Source organism: Poeciliopsis prolifica, unplaced genomic scaffold, assembly GCF_027474105.1.
Source record: "Poeciliopsis prolifica strain line A6 unplaced genomic scaffold, Auburn_PproV2 SCAFFOLD001, whole genome shotgun sequence".
Classification (NCBI taxonomy): domain Eukaryota; kingdom Metazoa; phylum Chordata; class Actinopteri; order Cyprinodontiformes; family Poeciliidae; genus Poeciliopsis; species Poeciliopsis prolifica.
The window spans coordinates 14,187,306-14,204,815 of record NW_026562376.1 but is presented as its reverse complement, the minus strand read 5'-3'; the positions used below and the strand labels follow the sequence as shown (position 1 = coordinate 14,204,815).

At 37.9% G+C, this 17,510-nt stretch overlaps 1 protein-coding gene across 2 annotated transcripts; it reads left to right on the top strand.

Annotated features, from left to right (window-relative positions):
* Positions 1-1,850: 1,850 nt before the first annotated feature.
* Positions 1,851-17,442, top strand: phrf1 (PHD and ring finger domains 1). 2 transcript variants are annotated; one of them, XM_055031588.1, is made up of 19 exons: positions 1,851-1,928; positions 3,280-3,408; positions 3,511-3,630; positions 3,797-3,993; positions 4,081-4,164; positions 4,252-4,385; positions 4,489-4,580; positions 5,411-5,574; positions 5,843-5,975; positions 6,096-6,217; positions 6,346-6,539; positions 6,716-6,838; positions 7,494-7,648; positions 8,995-10,861; positions 11,400-12,571; positions 12,715-12,791; positions 14,827-14,967; positions 15,419-15,547; positions 15,662-17,442. In XM_055031588.1, exons 2-19 carry the CDS (start codon positions 3,321-3,323, stop codon positions 15,824-15,826), a joined length of 5,157 nt encoding a protein of 1,718 aa, XP_054887563.1. In that variant the 5' UTR covers positions 1,851-1,928; positions 3,280-3,320; the 3' UTR covers positions 15,827-17,442. The 2 variants fall into 2 exon arrangements, with proteins under 2 accessions (XP_054887563.1, XP_054887555.1); XM_055031580.1 differs by having other exon boundaries at positions 5,411-5,589.
* The last annotated feature ends 68 nt before the right edge of the window (positions 17,443-17,510 follow it).

Genomic DNA, 17,510 nt, shown 5'->3' with positions numbered 1-17,510 from the left:
TAAGATATTTTTAGGAAAAATTTAAAAAAAAAAAGTTGAATTCCTGCTCCATCGTTGTGATATTTAATATCCGTATTTTCAAAATGATTTTTTTTTTCTTTCATTATTAAAGGAATCTCAGCGCGAGATTAAAGTTGGCCGCATTTAGGCACATTCTAAAGCCTACACCGCCGCAGAAGTTCAGTTCACTTGCATTACCCCCGCTCTGCCCACTCCCATGCATCTGCAACCCGACCTGGTTATGCAAATGTACAGCGAACTGGCATCCCGCTCGGCCAATCGGAGGCCGCGCTGCAGTCGCGCGCACCGCCTCTTGTTAATCATTGACATATCTGGAGCTCGATGGGCGGGATGTTCAAGAGCAGCACGTTCGCTCGATTGTCCGAGTTGTAGTTGGGGTGCGGCGCGTTCAGTTCTGCACGTCGTACTTCAGGAATAAACCATTATTCTGTTAACAGTTCCGTGCCTCGCTTCATATTAGTGAAGCAGCTCTTTACTCTAAAGGTTCCTTTAGCCTTAAGTAAACACCCCGTTAGGAGGCAGCGGCCATTCGAGACGGTCAGTGTGGGTTTAAAGCCCGTTTAGATTGAGAGCGGTCCGACCCCTCCGGTGTGGAGTGGTTGAACTCGGCTTACTTTGTGTACTGTGTTGCCATGAGCGGAGTGTGGCTGTGCACGTACCAAGGATGCTGCATGACAGTCTGATCTGATGATGATGATGATGACGGAGAGGAAGGGAGGACAGGGAGCGCTCAATTATTTAAGGAACGAGAGCTGACATTATTAACACATTGTGCAACATCATAATAGTTTTGATAGGTACAAATGAAATAACGTTCCAGACATTTACACCTGAACGTCACAAGATCAACGTTAAGATGTCTGAAACTGAGTCAAGCTTCAAGCAATTATTCTAAATAACTTTCTTTAACATATTATTATTATTATTATTATTATTATTATTATTATTATTATTATTATTATTATTATTATCATCATCAATGAGTAATAATAATAATAATAATAATAATAATAACAACAAGAAGAAGAATCATCTCTGTTAGGATATATTGACCTAAGGTCAAACCAAGAATAGACATTTTGTTATGTAACAGTTGATTTTTGTCTCTTTTTTTTTCGAGCCACTAGAGGGCGATTTATCCCGCTCTCTTAAAAAAGTATGTTCAAAGACTCATTGACTAACAAAAGTTTAGGTTGGGAGCAAAATATTGACTTTGGGATTGATATTTTGCTGTCAGCAATCTCAGGTTTTTAAGAGCCTATTCAGCAATTATTTTACCAGATAACGGTAAAACAAACTTCTGAACGTTTTCAGAAACTACTTATGAAAGATAAGAGTAGGGTTTTCTGCTGCCGAATTTGTGCTTTCTTTGCTCCCTTGTTTAATGAACTTCAGTGAATACCAATCACAATGTGCAGTTACAAGTCTATTTTCAGAGAAAAGTTTGCCCTGTAGTACTGACCTTCCTTAATTGGATTTCCTTAAAACTTATTAGAACTTTATTAGCAGATATGTGCACTTGCATTAACAAAAATGACTAAAAGCACACATGCATTTCATATTTATGTCATTTTGAGTCTTTTTGTAGATCAGGGAATAGTAAACGTCCATATTGTTTTTTTTCCCCTGGGTATCCTTTACAGTACTTTGATTTGTTTAGCTTCACTAAATCACACATAATTTGTTTTGAACTCTGTTACACTAAACAAACAGTTTTATAACCGTGAATGCAGCATCTCTTGTGTTGATTCATAAACTGAGGAGCTTTTTTAACGTGCGCGGTCTCTTTAAGAATCCCATATGTCGAAGTTCACTCGGTAATTTCCGTCTTTCGCCAGCCGGTGGTGTCACTCACCAACAGTGGAGACTTCAAACCTATATGAACATATCTTTCTCTACTGAATAGGGTAGGTTTAAGAATATAAATAAATGATTCTGCGTGCAATGATAGGTGCATGAAAGCAGGTTTAATGTTACGCAAAAAACTCCACACAATGACTGGTTTTCGCTCAGAGTGTAAGCGGGCTAGTGGTTAATGTTCGCTAATTTTAGCTTCTCCGAGGCTAGCTGACAAGCTACACTGAAGCTAATTTTACTAGCTAGCGTCATTTCTTGAAAAAAGACTCATATAAAATTTGGGCATATTTTTTGTCACGAGATAAACACGAAACGGCAATATCCACATTTCCGTTGTATATTTACTTAATCTGAAAACTGCTGAAAAATACTATTTTGTCATGAATTTTGTTCTTTGTTTACAAATGTAGCATTTGCATAATGCTACTGTTGGTTAGCTCTTAAACGTGAAGTAGTGACCTTCAGTAATAATATTTAGAATGAAAATGGTTCCAATCTTTGACTAGTTGATGGAGAGGAAATACTGCTGAGGAATCAGATTATGGAAGTTTTGTTTTTAGCTGTCATAAATAGGTGGAAAGACTTCAAATGAAAGAGTAAAGACAGAAAATGGCATGATTTTTTTGCAGGGCGATTTGAGATTAAAATTTAACTTTCGTTTTTTACGTTTTGTTTTCCTTTTAGTTACCTTTCCTGTGTAAATACAGAAGAATTGATATTTTTTATTTAACCCTTAGTAGGAGTATTCTTAGATTTTTACCAGTATAATCATAAAAATAAAACAGAACATGTAAAATATACACATGGTATAGTTGAGACCAAAACTCAACTAAACTCAACACCAGACAGAAGAAATTTGTTTTCCGGTTTTTGGTAGAAAGAGATAATGATAAAGCATTCAAATAGAAATTGAGCTTGCTGTGAGATTAATTGATTTATTGTTTATTGTGACAGGCCTTGGTAGGGGTCCCTTTAAGTATGAAAGATGTGTAAAATTGTTATTTAAACTGCTAGAGCTCATGTTCTGTTCAATATTTGAAATGTACAAGACTTCGCTATTCATTCATGTAATGAATGAATTATTAAATTCATTCATTACATGAATGAATTTAATAACTACAGACAACATTTTAATCTGAACATCCACATGAGCCCACTATGAATTCATCAGCCACATGGCTAATGAATTCAGCCATGTGGCTCTGCTCACATTCGCTTCCTGAGCTGAATGTGACCGAGTTATCAAGTGTATGTGCTTTTGGAAATGGAGTGAAACTCCACCTACCTCACTTCAAACCACTTGACTGTCCAATTTCAAAGTAGCATTGGGTCAGTTTCTCAAATTAGCATTAACATAGTAATGAAAAAATTCATTCATTTACATAATTTCTTTAATTTTAGACATTAGAGAAGTTTCTGTGCTGTTGTTTTGATGATCAGCCATGGATGAAGACGACAGCCAAGATGAGCTGATTAACCGCAGTTCATCTCACAGCAAAGGAAAAAGAGCTGCATTATGGGCTATCTCAGGTGATTTCTTTAAATTAGTTTACCTTCAATTTATTTCAGATTCTTTTAGCTTTTATATCTATTGTTACTTCTTTAATTGAATTATCGCTATATGTTTTATAGATGATTCAGATAATCTCGACGAGGAATCTGAAGAGGAAGACTCTGATAGTGGTGACGATGAAGAAGAACACACTGCAAATGGAGAAGACGATGAGGAGGAAGATAGTGAGGAAGAAGATGGTAATGGACACAGTCCTTGATTTTCTCTGTGGATATGGATGGGATACACACCCATGGTGTAGTTTGAGAATTTCTCTTTCTGCTGAAGTTATTTTGTTGTATCCTCTGTGAATATAGTTTTTGCTATGCTATAAAAAAAAAAATGGTGTTGTTGTTTTTTTCGTAGATAATGAAGAGGAGGAAGATGCTAAGTCAGGGAAAGGAACCCTTGGAGGAAGTTTTGCTGACTTTGCAGAGATGAGCTCAGATGAGGACAGAGAAAAGTGTCCCATCTGCCTGAACTCATTCAGTAGCCAACCTGTTGCAACACCAGAGAACTGTGAGCACTACTTCTGTTTTGACTGCATCCTAGAATGGACTAAGGTGAGTCTGAATTGGTTTCAACTCGTATATATATAAAAAAATAAAACATGTTAGGAAACATGACATTTTATTTACTCCCCCTTTCAGAATGCAAACTCATGTCCTGTGGACCGCATTGTCTTTGACAACATATATCTGAGGAAATCTTATGGAGGAAAAGTAAAGAAAATTGTAAGTATGGTTCCTTGTACACAAACTTTGAAAAGTTAAATGACTGAGATTTTCCTTTAGTATCACGTGGGATAATTCTGTGATCAGGTCACGGTTCAGAAGCCTGTGAAGGCAGGTCAGGAGGAAGTGGTAGACTTGGACCTGGAGCAGACCAACTGTGAGGTGTGTGGGGGCAGTGACCGCGAGGACCGACTCTTGCTCTGCGATGGCTGTGATGCGGGGTGAGATGAGGTTTTACTAAAGCATAGAGTGTTCTCAGCAGGTTTTCATCTGCCCTTTTTAAAAATGAATTGTTACGAGAGTTGAACCTTACTTGTGTCCCAGGTATCACATGGAGTGCCTCACGCCTCCTCTTGATGCTGTTCCTGTTGAGGAATGGTTTTGTCCTGAGTGTGAGGCCAACAATCGCCAGTCAAGTAAGCCTTTAAGTTACCTTTCTAGGGCACTTATTTTGCAAAAAGCAATTATAGCAGTTTGTGAAAATGCATACACCTTCCATAATTCTTTACTTTATCAGGAATAAACTAAGTGATACCTATCAATTAGTCTGGGAATAGTTAGAAGGTCATTTCTAAGGCTTTTGGTGCTTCAGAGAACCACAGTGAGAGTCATTATCCACCAGCGGTGGAAACATAGAACAGTGGTGAACCTTCCCAGCAGTAGACAGCCAACTGTTATTTCCTCAATTGATATTGGAGTAATGACAATTGGGGTAATTACCTGACTTTGACAGATAAGGCCTGATCTGGACTTTGACCTACATCCGGACCTAGTCAAGTCATGCTGTGGCAAAATCTTAACAAGGATGTTCATACTAAAAAATCCACCAATGTGGTTGAATTAGAACAATTTCGTAAAGATGAGTGGGCCAAATGATCAACATGTGGAAATTGGTAGAAAATATGTGATTTCATGAGCCTTGTTCTTGTCTGGGCTTAAAATCTGGATCCTCTTTAATGTTCTCTGATTTTACACTTCAATTCAAAGTAGGAATAGACTTACTATTCCTTCCCTGATTGTGAAAGATGCTGTAAATTTGGGGGAGAGGACATTTATATAACTTTAAGGCAGATATCTAAATATAGAGAATTTCCACATTTGATTATAATTATAATTTATAATGAAACAAATTTTTCATCATGTAGTTTTTCCATTGGTATGTTTAACAGTATAACAAAGCGTTTGGAATAAAAGGAGAAACAATAATGTGAAGAGAGTGAACCAGTGTCTGTAAAATGTGTTTTAGGAGGTTCAGCTGAGGAGATCAGTGACACAGACAGCCTGTTCTCCACTCCCCGTCCGGCCACCAGTAGATCTCGAACTCACACCGCTGGTCCCACCAGGGCTATCGCCCGAACGCAACAGAGTGAGAGAGTTCGAGCCAACGTCAACCGACATCGCATAACCCAGGCACGCACGTCGCAGGTTTGGCATGACGCTTTTTGTCTTGGCAAATATCCTAACCCAGGCAAAGCATTTGTGTGGTGTTAAACTTTAATGCACTTCCTCTGCTCTCATCTGGTTGAAACTAACTGGTAACTCCAGTTTATTAAGTTTTGTGTTTGGATAAGATTCAGTTAAAGCATTTAAAGTTTAGTGCATGTACTGAAATTGATTTTTGCACAACATCAGGCTGTGAAAGCATCGCATCAGAGTAATGCAAACATATCTTTTGCAGTTGGCTCCAACATATCTGATTCAGTCGACTTGGCTAGATGAAACCATTAATGCTGTGGTTGCTGGACTCAACACTGCTGTGTATGTACGGGACATCACTCCTCGGGGGTCATCGAATCGGAGACGCAAAACTGGTAAGTAAGTCAGTTTTAAATGTCTAAGTCCAAATGTCTAACTTTGAAGAAGAAAAGGTGCTGGACAGTTTGTTGTTGTTAGTGGTCGTAGGCAATGATGAACCTTGTTTGATTTTATAGGAAAACGTAGAAAGATGATAAGAAAGAAGACATCTTCTAAGGGGAAAAATTGTCAAGCAGAAAAATCAGGAGTCAAAAAGAGAAAACGAAGAGCAAGGAAGAGCAAATCTAGGAAAAAAGCTGTAAGTATTTCAACAGCCGTATTGGTTTGTTTCTTTACATTTATAACGTATAAGTAAAATTATTTGCCAAATTGCCAATGTTTGAGGTCTTTCTCTGAAGTCATGTATGTTTTTGTTTTCCTCATTAGATTGAAAGAAAGGTAGTCACTCCACGAAGCCGTATCGCCAATAATCTGGGAATTGTAAAGGATAAGAAGAGCTCCTCACTTCCAACAGTATACCGACCGTCAGAGAACACTTTGAGTAGCATGCGTGCCGACATTGGAGCCGCATCACTCTCCATCTATGGAGATCCATTTGACCTGGATCCATTTGTGGACCAGTAAGAAAACATTGTAATATTTGATCATGTAAACTGCTTTCTGTTTACTTTACTTGGCAGACAGCAGCATATTAGCTTGAGCTAGGATTTGTTGTTACACAGCACACATGTGATGAGGCATTTTGGTTTAATACATACACCATAATAATTTTGATGTATGATCTTTGTTTGACCAGTGAAGAGATTGAGGAGCAAGCCCAGGTTACTTCGCTGTTGGAGGCAAAAAGGCGAGGGATCTCTCGGTCTGCTCTTCGGTCTCATCAGCCTGTGGCTCGTCCCGTCACTGCAGGCCTCTCCAGGTAGCACACAGTTTTTGTCTGTAGCAACTTTGAATTTTAGAAGTAACTCTGCATCTGCAGTTCCAGCTTCAGAAAACACATTTCTATGCCTTTTGAGATGTGTTTTCTTTTGCTTGTTTACTCCTTTGGCTTAACCCGTCAGTAGGTGGCAGTAGGACACCAAACTTAACAAGACAAAATTCACAAATGAATATGCACTGATTTAAAAATAAAAACATTTAAAAAAAATTTTGTTAACTTTAATCTTTAATCCATGACCTAAGTTTAAACCAGAGTTTTAGAATGATTCATCTTCTTCTAATCTAAGCTTCCTGGTCTTGAACTGATTTAGGTTCAGGTACGTTGTGCTGATAAGACGATATCAAATCAGAATCCAGCTTCAATGTTTTGTTATTTCATGACTGTTGAGTATGCAGATGATAAAATCAAACTTCTGTAAGAACATTTCTGGTAAAAATTTTGAATGGGAAAATTGATAGAAACACTGTAAAGTGGGAGGAGGTTGACCCCAGATACACAAAATAAGGTTTTAAAAAAATATGTGTGACTATGAACATTTTTTGGCTGTTGGTGATTTCAATATGGATTTTTCCATATTGAAATTCACACATAAGATTCAGTTTCTAATTGAATCTTATGTGTGGCGCTCTACTAGGAGAGGTGTGGAAGTCCCTCATTCGGCCGGTGTAGTGGAGGCTGCTCCTGTCCCTGATCTACTGGGAAGCATCCTGTCTGGACAGAGCATCCTCCTGATGGACAGTTCTGATGTCGTCATTAGTCGAGATGGTTCTCTTAAAGCTTCAAAGCCAGGTAAGTGTGGCTTGCAAATTTCTAAAAACAACAAAATATAAATACACTCTCTCTGTTTAATTTGTAAACTATGTTCATCAAAACATATTTGAAAATGGTTTTCACAGCTTTTGTTGTCTACACAAGTTGGCCAGTTATGATATCAAATTTTGCCGGACGATAAATTGCTCTAGAAGTTATTGCAATAAATGATAGTATCGTTGTTTTGAGACCATTTATAAGTAATATAATGGTAATGGCAACATAATGGAAATTATTAAGTTTGTTTTAATCATGCAATTGATTGATTTATTGATTATTGTGACAGGCCTACACACAAGCTAACATTTTAGTACTAATGTGTTGTTTTCAGAGTGCAGATTAGGTTTTCATAAATCATTGAAGAATAAAGTGGCATAATTTTAAACCTTTTCTGCTCTATATGGAATCCTCTGTCTTCATAAAGCCAAGTACCACCAGAATCAAACAAACAGTGATTGAAAACGTCCTGAAACACTTGCCTCCATTTCCCTAACCAGCTGCCAGGCTATGTGTTCTTCATTGACCATTGAAAATAGTTCATAAAACCCCCGTTATAAATTTGCCACTCAGCATTCTTCAACATCGGCAGCAATCCTATTATTATCCTATTAGATATCAATGCTGGATCTAAAATTGACAAAGAACTGGACATGTCATTTTTAAAATGTTATGCTTTACTTGCTACTTTTTTGTTCATGTTGATGAAGCCTGAATTCTGCAAGTGGTTTATTATGTTCTTGGGTGTCATCATCTTGTTCAGATCTTTGGATTGTAGGTGTGCATTTATCTATTTGACAGATTTTGTTACTTTTTATCTGAACTTAGTAGATCATTGATCTGTGGACAATAAAAGTTGATTGATTTCTGGCATCAGTTCTGTATTTACGAGAGCTGCTTGGATTAGTTCATAAAGCAGAAACAGATTTTTTTTCCTGTGGAAAGTCACTTTTGACTAAAATTAGAGGAATTACCTATATTTCCAGGTCGCTTTTATTATTTTTGACAATCTAAAACAGTCAAAACATAAAAATCAGCTTTTTTTGTGTTGTGTTTTAACTCTTTGTTGACCTTTTGATTTCTTGTTGTTAGAGGAAAGAGAAAAAATTTGTTATTTAGATTATTCAAAAAATGAATGATTTCACAGCCTTTGTGATTACCTGTTGCACAAAATTGGTGAGGAGTTAGTCACTTTTATTAAAACATGACAATGTTTAATTATGTGCCTAAAATATTTTGATTTTTGTCTTTAACCATCACAAAGAAGCCCCGTCTTGACTTAAAATAAACCATGTGTTTTGATTTTTTTTACATACTTTCTATTGCAGTGATGCAACCTACACCACTTCCAAGCAGCAGGAACACCAGTAGTTCAAGTGATACCAGCGCCCTCAACAGTCCAGGGTGTTCGTACAATTTAGGAGACAACTCTGCATCTCTGCACCACAATGGATCCTCACCTACCTCTGTGAATGGACTGTTGACACCAAGCTCATCTCATTTACCCTCCTTCATGCCCTCCTCTGCCAACCACTTCCAACCGAGACCACAATCTGACTTAACCTCTGGAGTGAATCCAAGTTTGCCTCCTCATCTGAACAGACCAGTAGCAGCCAATGGCATGAGAGCCCTAACAGAAATGCCTTCTTCATCTGCTCACCCCAACCAGGTTTCCAACTTCAGGGACAAAGGGACAACTCTGTCACTGTCCCAACCTAAGAAAGCTCCCGTTAAACCCACTTGGGTAGATGTGTCCGTGCTTCCTCGCATACCGAAGATAAGAAGAGAGAATAGTAGTGTCACAAATGAAAGTACAGGTCATGGGGGCATTTCTGACAGTAGTAGAGGAAGTACTAATTCTGGCGATGGTTCTGGGTTACCTAAAAGTGGCATGAACAGCCTTTCTGGGGATAAAGGAAGGCAGCAGAGTGTTGATAAGCAGAAAGGCCACTCTGATGGTCACAAGAACAGGATGGAAAGAGCCAGCTCATCATCAGCATTCTCAAATTCCTTTGCTTCCTCTTCCTCCGCCCCGCCTGCAAGCCAGACTCGGCATACGTCATTTTCTTCATCTTCGGCTGTAAGTTTTCGCATTAATTCCAGTGGGAACTCCTGGCATGCCAGGCGGCTCAGCATAACGTCATCCTCTTCACCTGGAAGCAATGTAAAAGAACAGTGGAGGGAAAAAGAAGAGGAAGCAAAAAAGAAGCAAATGCACAAAGACAAGAAAACACTTCTGGCATCTTGTACAGCCACCAAGGAAGAAGACAATATTTACGATCCTTTTAATCCTACATTATCTGATTCAAGTAGCTCGAGTGACGAAACCGAGGCCACAAGCCTGAACTTCAGCTCTCAATTTGACACTAACAGAGGGAAACGCACTACTTTAGGAAGCAACAAAGGTTCACTGCCGAGACGTTGGGATGCAGTTCATGTGAAAACTGAATCAGAGGAGATAGAGTTTTCGCAGGAAATACCCAGGAGTTCGCAGCTTACTGTAACACCAGAAATAATTTCTCCAGCAGATTGTATCAAAGTTGAAAAGAAATCCGACTCAGCCGAAGTTAAGCAGGAGAAGCAAAAGTTAATCTTTGATACTGTAATTAAAAAAGAACCAAGTTCAGATGAATATGAAAGTTCTGATGACAGGGTTCTAAGTGAGAGTGAGATAAAAAGTGAGAGTGCAGACACCATATCACTTTCTGATCAGCATGTTAAACACATAAAAGCAGAGGAAAATCCTCAACAGAACAGTGGACTTTCTGCTGAAACTTCCAGTAGATCTCTTCTCAACTACAGGAATGATTCATCACCTTCCTGCTCTGGTTCCATCTCAAAGAAACAGACGGAAGAGACTAAATCAGATGATACACCAACCTGTTCCAGTACACTGACGGGAGATTTGGGCCATAGGAAACAAACCTCCAAATCGTCAAAGGATCAACATCCCAGTAGCTCAGAGACCAACAGAGGCAGAAGAGAAGACCTTCACGCCTCGGATAAGGAAGGCAAAACAAAGGAAAGGGAAAAATGTAGGGAGAAAGACAGGAGCTCAAGGCGATCAAGGTCAAGAGAAAGAAGAAGGGCACACTCAACCTCTGACAGCTCCCAGCCCAACTCACCAGACAGAGTTTACAGGCAGAGGCGGCGGTCCCGATCACGGTCCAAAGACAAGACAAAGAGGCAATCCAGGTGAGTGGAAAGGTGTTCAAGCTGTAGAGCACAGTGGCTGTCAAAAGTGAAGATATTGCTGTTGAAATGTCAAACTTTTGTTTGGTGTCCAAACAAAAGTGTGTGTCCAAAAAATTGGACACCATGATAAATCATTTGAAAACTTTCCACATGTAATATATGACAGCTATTATAAATAAATGTAAAAATACATTTGTTTGAAGGAGAAAAAATATATATTCAGCTAAGAATACAAAAAATAATCAGCATCTGATTATTATTGATTATATTGCATCGGCAATAAGACATGTTGATTTTAATTATTATCAAATCGAGATTGCAAAAAATAATTACCACTTATTGAAATAAGAAACACAAATGTGCTCAATTATTTGATGGTATGCTTTATCTTGCTCTCATTTTTAACATCACAAAAATCTGGCATTTTACCAGGGCACAGGTACATATTTGAAAGCCACTAGTGACAGTTTGTTTGATCACTTTTTCTGTTTTAAATCTGTTATGGATCACATAGACATTTTGTCATTTTGTTCTGTAGATCATGTTCGAGCTCGAGCAGCAGAGAGCGCTCAAGGATGAAGAAGAATAAAGCTAAGGAGCGAAATGAAGGCACAGAGAGAAGAAGAGCGTCCAAGGACAGAAGACGTGGTCGATCACGTTCCAAGTCAAGGTCCAAGTCACGGTCTAGATCCAGATCGAGGTCTAAGGATCGTAAGCGCCGCTTTTCTCGTTCAAGATCTCGATCTAGATCTAGGGAGAGAAGGAAAGATTGTGCCAGGCAACATGCAACAGTCTCATCCAGAGAAAAAGTGGATTCAAGAGCTAAAGATGGGAGACAAAGGACTAATACCGGCTCAAGACAGCGAAGGAAAGAGGAAGGATCCACCAGAAGTACAGACAAAACTTCAGCGTCACATGTTTCATCCACAAAAGGAACAAATCTCCAACAGGAAAGAAAAGAGGAAAAAGAAATTACACAAAGAAGAGTAGAGAAGAACAAATGTGTTGGAGTGAAAAAACAAGAGTTGCCTTCCTGTTCTTTTGTTTCTCAGATAAAAGATGAAGACAAAAACTTTGAAAGAAGAGATATTCAGGCAAAAGAAATCCCAGTAGAATTAAAAAATAGAAAGGAAATCAAAAAAGAAAAACTGCAATCTGTGGATATGTTTGAAGATTGTCCCATTGGTAAAGAAATTAAAAGTGAAGAAAAAGATAAACCTTCCTTGTCAGTGTCCCAGAGCTTTGATGAGATGATGGAGGATCAGAACAAGATGGTGTTGTATGAAACAACCATAATCAAATCTGAGGCAAGCCCCACACTGGACTACCCTTCTCCGCCTGTCTCCTCACCTCCTACCCTGTCCACTGAAGACCCCCTCCATGACTCAGTTTGTCAGTTTCAGCTAAGTTCATTAGAGTCTGACAAACAACAAAACATAGCTGGGGAGGCGGACCCTACAAAACCGGAACCTTCAGAGTCTGATGATGATTTTAATGTGGATGTAATGCTGGACAATCTCGATCACGTCAAATCGGAGCCTGAAGAGGGTAGCGGTGCGCGCGCTGAAGAGGAGAAAGAAGTTGTGGAGGAGAAGGAAGAGGGGGAGCCGACATCAGCTGCAGCAGGATCAAAGTCCAAGACTCAAGTGAAGCGTGTCACCTGGAACATACAGGAGCCAGAGGGGCCTCAGCCAGAGAAATCTCCAAGCAGTAAGTGCTCTCATCAGGTTGTTTCACTTCATTTCCATTCATATTTTTATATGAATGGAAACTTGCACTCATAATGTGAGTGACAGTTTAGAGATTTGCTCTCTATTTCAATCTCTGGCCTTGTGTTCGTTTTGCTTCCACAGAGCTAGCGCTGTATAAGTTGAAGCTGAAGCAGGAAGGATCTCGCAAACCCGCTTTGCCTGTCCAGGCTTCCACTCAGGTGAGAACAAGCTGTTTCATAGTGTTTGCTTGCTTTTCAGCATGCGTTTTCTTAAAGTGTGCCCAACGTAATTTTAGTTCTGAGATGCAGGTGGCAGTGTGTACCTCAAGGCTGTCTCTGGAAAAAGTCACATGGTTGAAACCGAAACTGACACTGAAGCAATTTCAGATGAAACGAAACTAGATCTTTGTCTCCACAAAACCTTTTTACCACTCGTTTAAATCACTGCTGTTATGATCTTGTTTTGATGTGTGTTAATGTATGTCAGACTATGTTTTCATGCATAACTAATTTGTATAAATACGTGAAGTTTTTGCACTATGAAAATACAATAGAAAGGGCAAATTCAGACCATCTGTTCAAAAAATTATCCTGCAATGCAAAGGTAATTTGCATTGCAAATCTTAAGACAAATTTGTTTACATTTGTATACCTTACAACAAATGTCAATGTAAAGTTCAATTAAGTGGAAATTGCTTACAAAACTCCTGGCCATTATAATAAAATGATTAACCTTCTTAAATCATGAATTAACTGTAAATAATTACATGTTTGACTCTTGCTCTTAAGCCAAACTCAGACATAATTACTGCCAGAACTTTAGAATCAAAAACCACTTAAATAGAACCTGTCTGACTTGACAGGTCAAGTCACCAGTGTAAATAGATTCAAGCAACTTTAAGAAACAAAGTCAGTAATATCTGTCAGTCTATAAAAGATCATAAAACCATTTCAATAGCTTTGGGTGTCAATCATATCATAATGGATAATAGAACTTCTACAGTGGTGTGAAAAGCGTTTGCCTCTTTTCTAATTGCCATTATTTGCACATTTGTCACACTTCAGTATTTCAGACCATCAGACCAATTTAAATAGAAGGCAAAGACAACACAAGTAAAGATCAGATGCAGTTTTTAAGTGGAAAAAAAAATCTAAACCTACATAGTCCGGTGTGAGAGAGATTTCAACCAACACCTAATAATTTGCTGAGCCACCATTAGTGGTGACAACAGACTTTGCAATAGCTTGCAGTGAGTCTTTTACTGCGCTGTGGAAGTAAATTGGCCCATTGCAGTAATGCAATGGGCCAAATTATGACCATAATGTCTCCATTACTGTCTGTTTCCTTGTTATTATAGGCGTGAATATTGACAGGACTGCTGTCGTTGCTCCAAAGATGTTGTTTGTGGCTACAGCAATGGAAAATCTCCAAGTTATGATTTTGATTATCTCAAATAAACCCAAATATTATTTCACACAAATATGTCTATTTATTAGTTTATTTTTTTCAACATGAAACTCTTTTGATTTCAGTACTGCAGATGTAAACCAATGTCCACTTATGAACTTTGTTTAAAAGAAAATTATAATCACAGAATACAATGCATGTCACACCAGACTGATATTATGGAGCTCTGATGTAAACCAACCAGCGCTAAGCTTCAACTCTGACTGAGTTAGAGCTGAATCGTTTCTCTCTTCCTCATTCCTGCCTGTTCCCAAGACAGACGAGCATCTTAGAGAGATATGACATCACGGTCATTCCCCTTCAAAAGTTCATTCATGTCTTCCTTGTGCTTCTTGTGATTAAACTCCCATCCTGTGGGATGACTGTAAACAGGCCATTCATGATCAAATCCTCCTCTTTGGATGAATTCAAGCAGCTGTGTAAAGAACAATGGGGCAAAGCAATACTACAAGAAACCCTGTATGGCACTCATTTCCACCAAGCAATTGAGACACTCAAGGAATTCCTGTGTTGAGTTTGGCAGGAATCCTTTTTCACTCTAAAGCAGGAGGGTTTAGATAGAAGTTTGTCTGTATAAATAAAATTACATTTTGTATTTTCTACCTATTATTATTGATTGACGCAAATTTGATCTGAGACATTTAGATATGCTAAAAAAAAAACCCTCAAAAAGAACAACCCAGAAGGAATGAATAAGGGGGGAATAACTTTGAATGGTACTGTGCAGGACTTCTTTCCCTTTGTATTTTGCATATTAAGTTAAATTAATAATTCATACTTTTACAGAGCACTGTGTGTGACTCCTCAAAGAAAAGTGTTGCTGGTTTACTGACTGCTAACTCCAGCTTGGGAGGCCTCAACCCTGTGGAGTTATCAGCCACTGAGCAGAGAGAAGCAGAAGAAGGGGATTTGTCACGGAAAGACAAGGTGAAAATGACATGTATTAATTTTAGCTATCAAACTAAGTTATGAAAGACATATTTTTTTATTCACTTTGATTTTTTGTTCGTGTTAAGCACGTTTACTTTGTAACTTTTTTTTTCCAACATAATTTTATTAAGTTTTGTTTTCTATTGAAAAAATGCAAAAACCCACCTGACTCAGCTAGCAAAATTGAGAAATCACAGTGCAAATTAAAAAAAAATTTACTGTACAAAGAAGTTAAGACATTTCTTATTTCTGATGCGAATCACTACTGACCTGGATGTGTCCAATTGGCGCAACAGGCACATCAATGAGTAAAAGTATTGAATGATATCATCTAGATTGTGATCAGTAGTTTAAGGAGTTGATATTACCTGCATAGTAAATTGAAATAAATATAAAAGCATCTGAGGATTAGGTTGTAACATGAGCAACGTTTTATTCCTACCAACAGTATCTGAAAAAGCTGCACATGCAGGAGAGAGCAGTTGAAGAAGTGAAGTTAGCCATCAAGCCTTTCTACCAAAAGAGAGACATCAACAAGGACGAGTACAAAGAGATTCTGCGTAAAGCTGTTCAAAAGGTGAGTCAAAAATAAATGTAAAACTCCTTTTGCAAAAATACTTTGTAATTCAATAAAATTAACTAGTTTTTTTAAGGGATTCTTATACGATTATCTTTTATTTCTGGTCACAAGGTGTGCCACAGCAAAAGTGGGGAAATCAACCCAGTGAAAGTGGGAAATCTGATCAAGGCGTATGTGGAAAAATACAAACATGCAAGGAAATATAAAAAAGGAGACGATTCAGCAAAGGTCCCTGAAGATCAGAGTGAGCCAATAAAACTATCTGACAGTCCATAAGGAACCATAAACACTCATGGACACTCACATCCCCAGTTTTGTGTTCAATATCTTAAGCAACCCCAAAAGAGTAAACTGAAATGAATGATCAGTTATGGAGTAGTTTCAGAAATGTTTGCTTATTACGTTCTTTAAAAGTGACTTGAATTACCCATTTGTGTCTTCATCTTGGGTCGTCTCTGACTGAAAGTGATTGTTTTGTGTTGTCCAGCTGAGAAACAGTAAAATGTTTCAGTTTTGCCTTAGAGGCAAAACTTCAAGACCATCCCATGGAAATATAAATCAGGTAGCCTTCTCCTTTATCTCCCATTTCACTCTGAGGATACAGAGCTTTTTTGGCTTCATGTTGTCTATGGATGTTCATTTTTTTTCTATACAGAAAATGAGTTATTTATAAGTGGCAAAACTAAATGTCTATCCTGGTGAAATTATGCTGCGAATGCATATTCATGGCGTTTGTCACATTACGGAAAGACACTGATATGCAATTTTGTAGAGAAAAAGTACCCGAATCTCAAAAGAATTTGAGATTCAGTTGTAAATAATTGAGTTTTGATATAATACCCAAGGGATTCTTTCATCCGTTTTACCTGTTGTGAATAATTGCCATCTTTGAATATTTGCTCTTTTTTAAAAAAAACAACAAAACAGGATATTTAAGTTTTGTAGTTGGCAGCCTGTGTCATGTCTTCCATGTCTAACTCTACTAAATGTAGTTGAATGAAGGAAAATTGTATACGAGGTTTGTAACATTTGTTCAATTTTTATTTTGCTGGGTTTGGAGGCCATAAGGGCTTACACCAGGTCTACGGTTTGTTTCAGTCCGTAACAGAAATATAGGAAATCAGTTTTTAGAGTCAGTGTTATTTTTTTTTTGTCATCAGTTGTAATAAAAAGAACAATTTCTTTGAATAAACAATACTTAATTTGTCTATTTTAGTTTTTAACTAGTTGGCAGCATTTTCACAGGGCATAAAATGGATGTAATAGTTAGAATGACTAACTATTTCAACCTTCCATTTCTTTCTAAATGTTTGTCCACTTTTTATCTAAGCCTACTGCTTTCATGTCTTGTATTTTCTTTAATATCTTTGTTTCAGTTGAAGCTGTTCGTGCTCTGTGTTCACTAATTATTGACTACGTTTATTGGGATTGATGTATTTGTTGGTGAGGTCAGCTTGTACACCTTCGCACATGTTGTAAATATTTGTCACTAGAGGTGCAATTGAAATAAACATGCCTTTTGCAAGCAACATTGACGTTTTAACCCTTCTGCAGCAGAGAAAGGCTTAGTGTATTTGTTCTAAACTTAGTTTGTCTCAGTCTTAACTTTGCTTTTTCTTTTTTAAATATTCACAGCAAAACACATGTTGAATTGTTGCATCTACTGTTCATTAGTTGCTTACTGCAAAGATTTACTGGTTTGGTTGTTGGACTTTGTTTTTACAACCTGTGTATATAGGCTTCATAAAGTCAGGGACCTGGGATATAGAAGATGCTAAAAGCAAAGGTGCTACTCCTTATCTGAATGTTTTTGACTTATGTTCAGTTAACTTGATTGAAAAGGCTGCGTGATTTTCAAACGGGACACAAATAAAACTATAATTTTAAAAATTGCCAATTTTTTTGTCATTTTAAGTTCCAGGATTTGCTCACAGTGCATTCTATGTTAATACTGCAGGTC

What these genes read in the sequence shown, in the direction of transcription:
- phrf1 (XM_055031580.1), top strand. Translation starts at nt 3,321, where the DNA reads ATGGATGAAGACGACAGCCAAGATGAGCTGATTAACCGCAGTTCATCT. An exon ending in GAGGAAAAGTAAAGAAAATT is followed by an intron (nt 4,165 to 4,251) that starts GTAAGTATGGTT and finishes TTCTGTGATCAG; the next exon opens with GTCACGGTTCAGAAGCCTGT. An exon ending in GCCAGAGAAATCTCCAAGCA is followed by an intron (nt 12,572 to 12,714) that starts GTAAGTGCTCTC and finishes TTGCTTCCACAG; the next exon opens with AGCTAGCGCTGTATAAGTTG.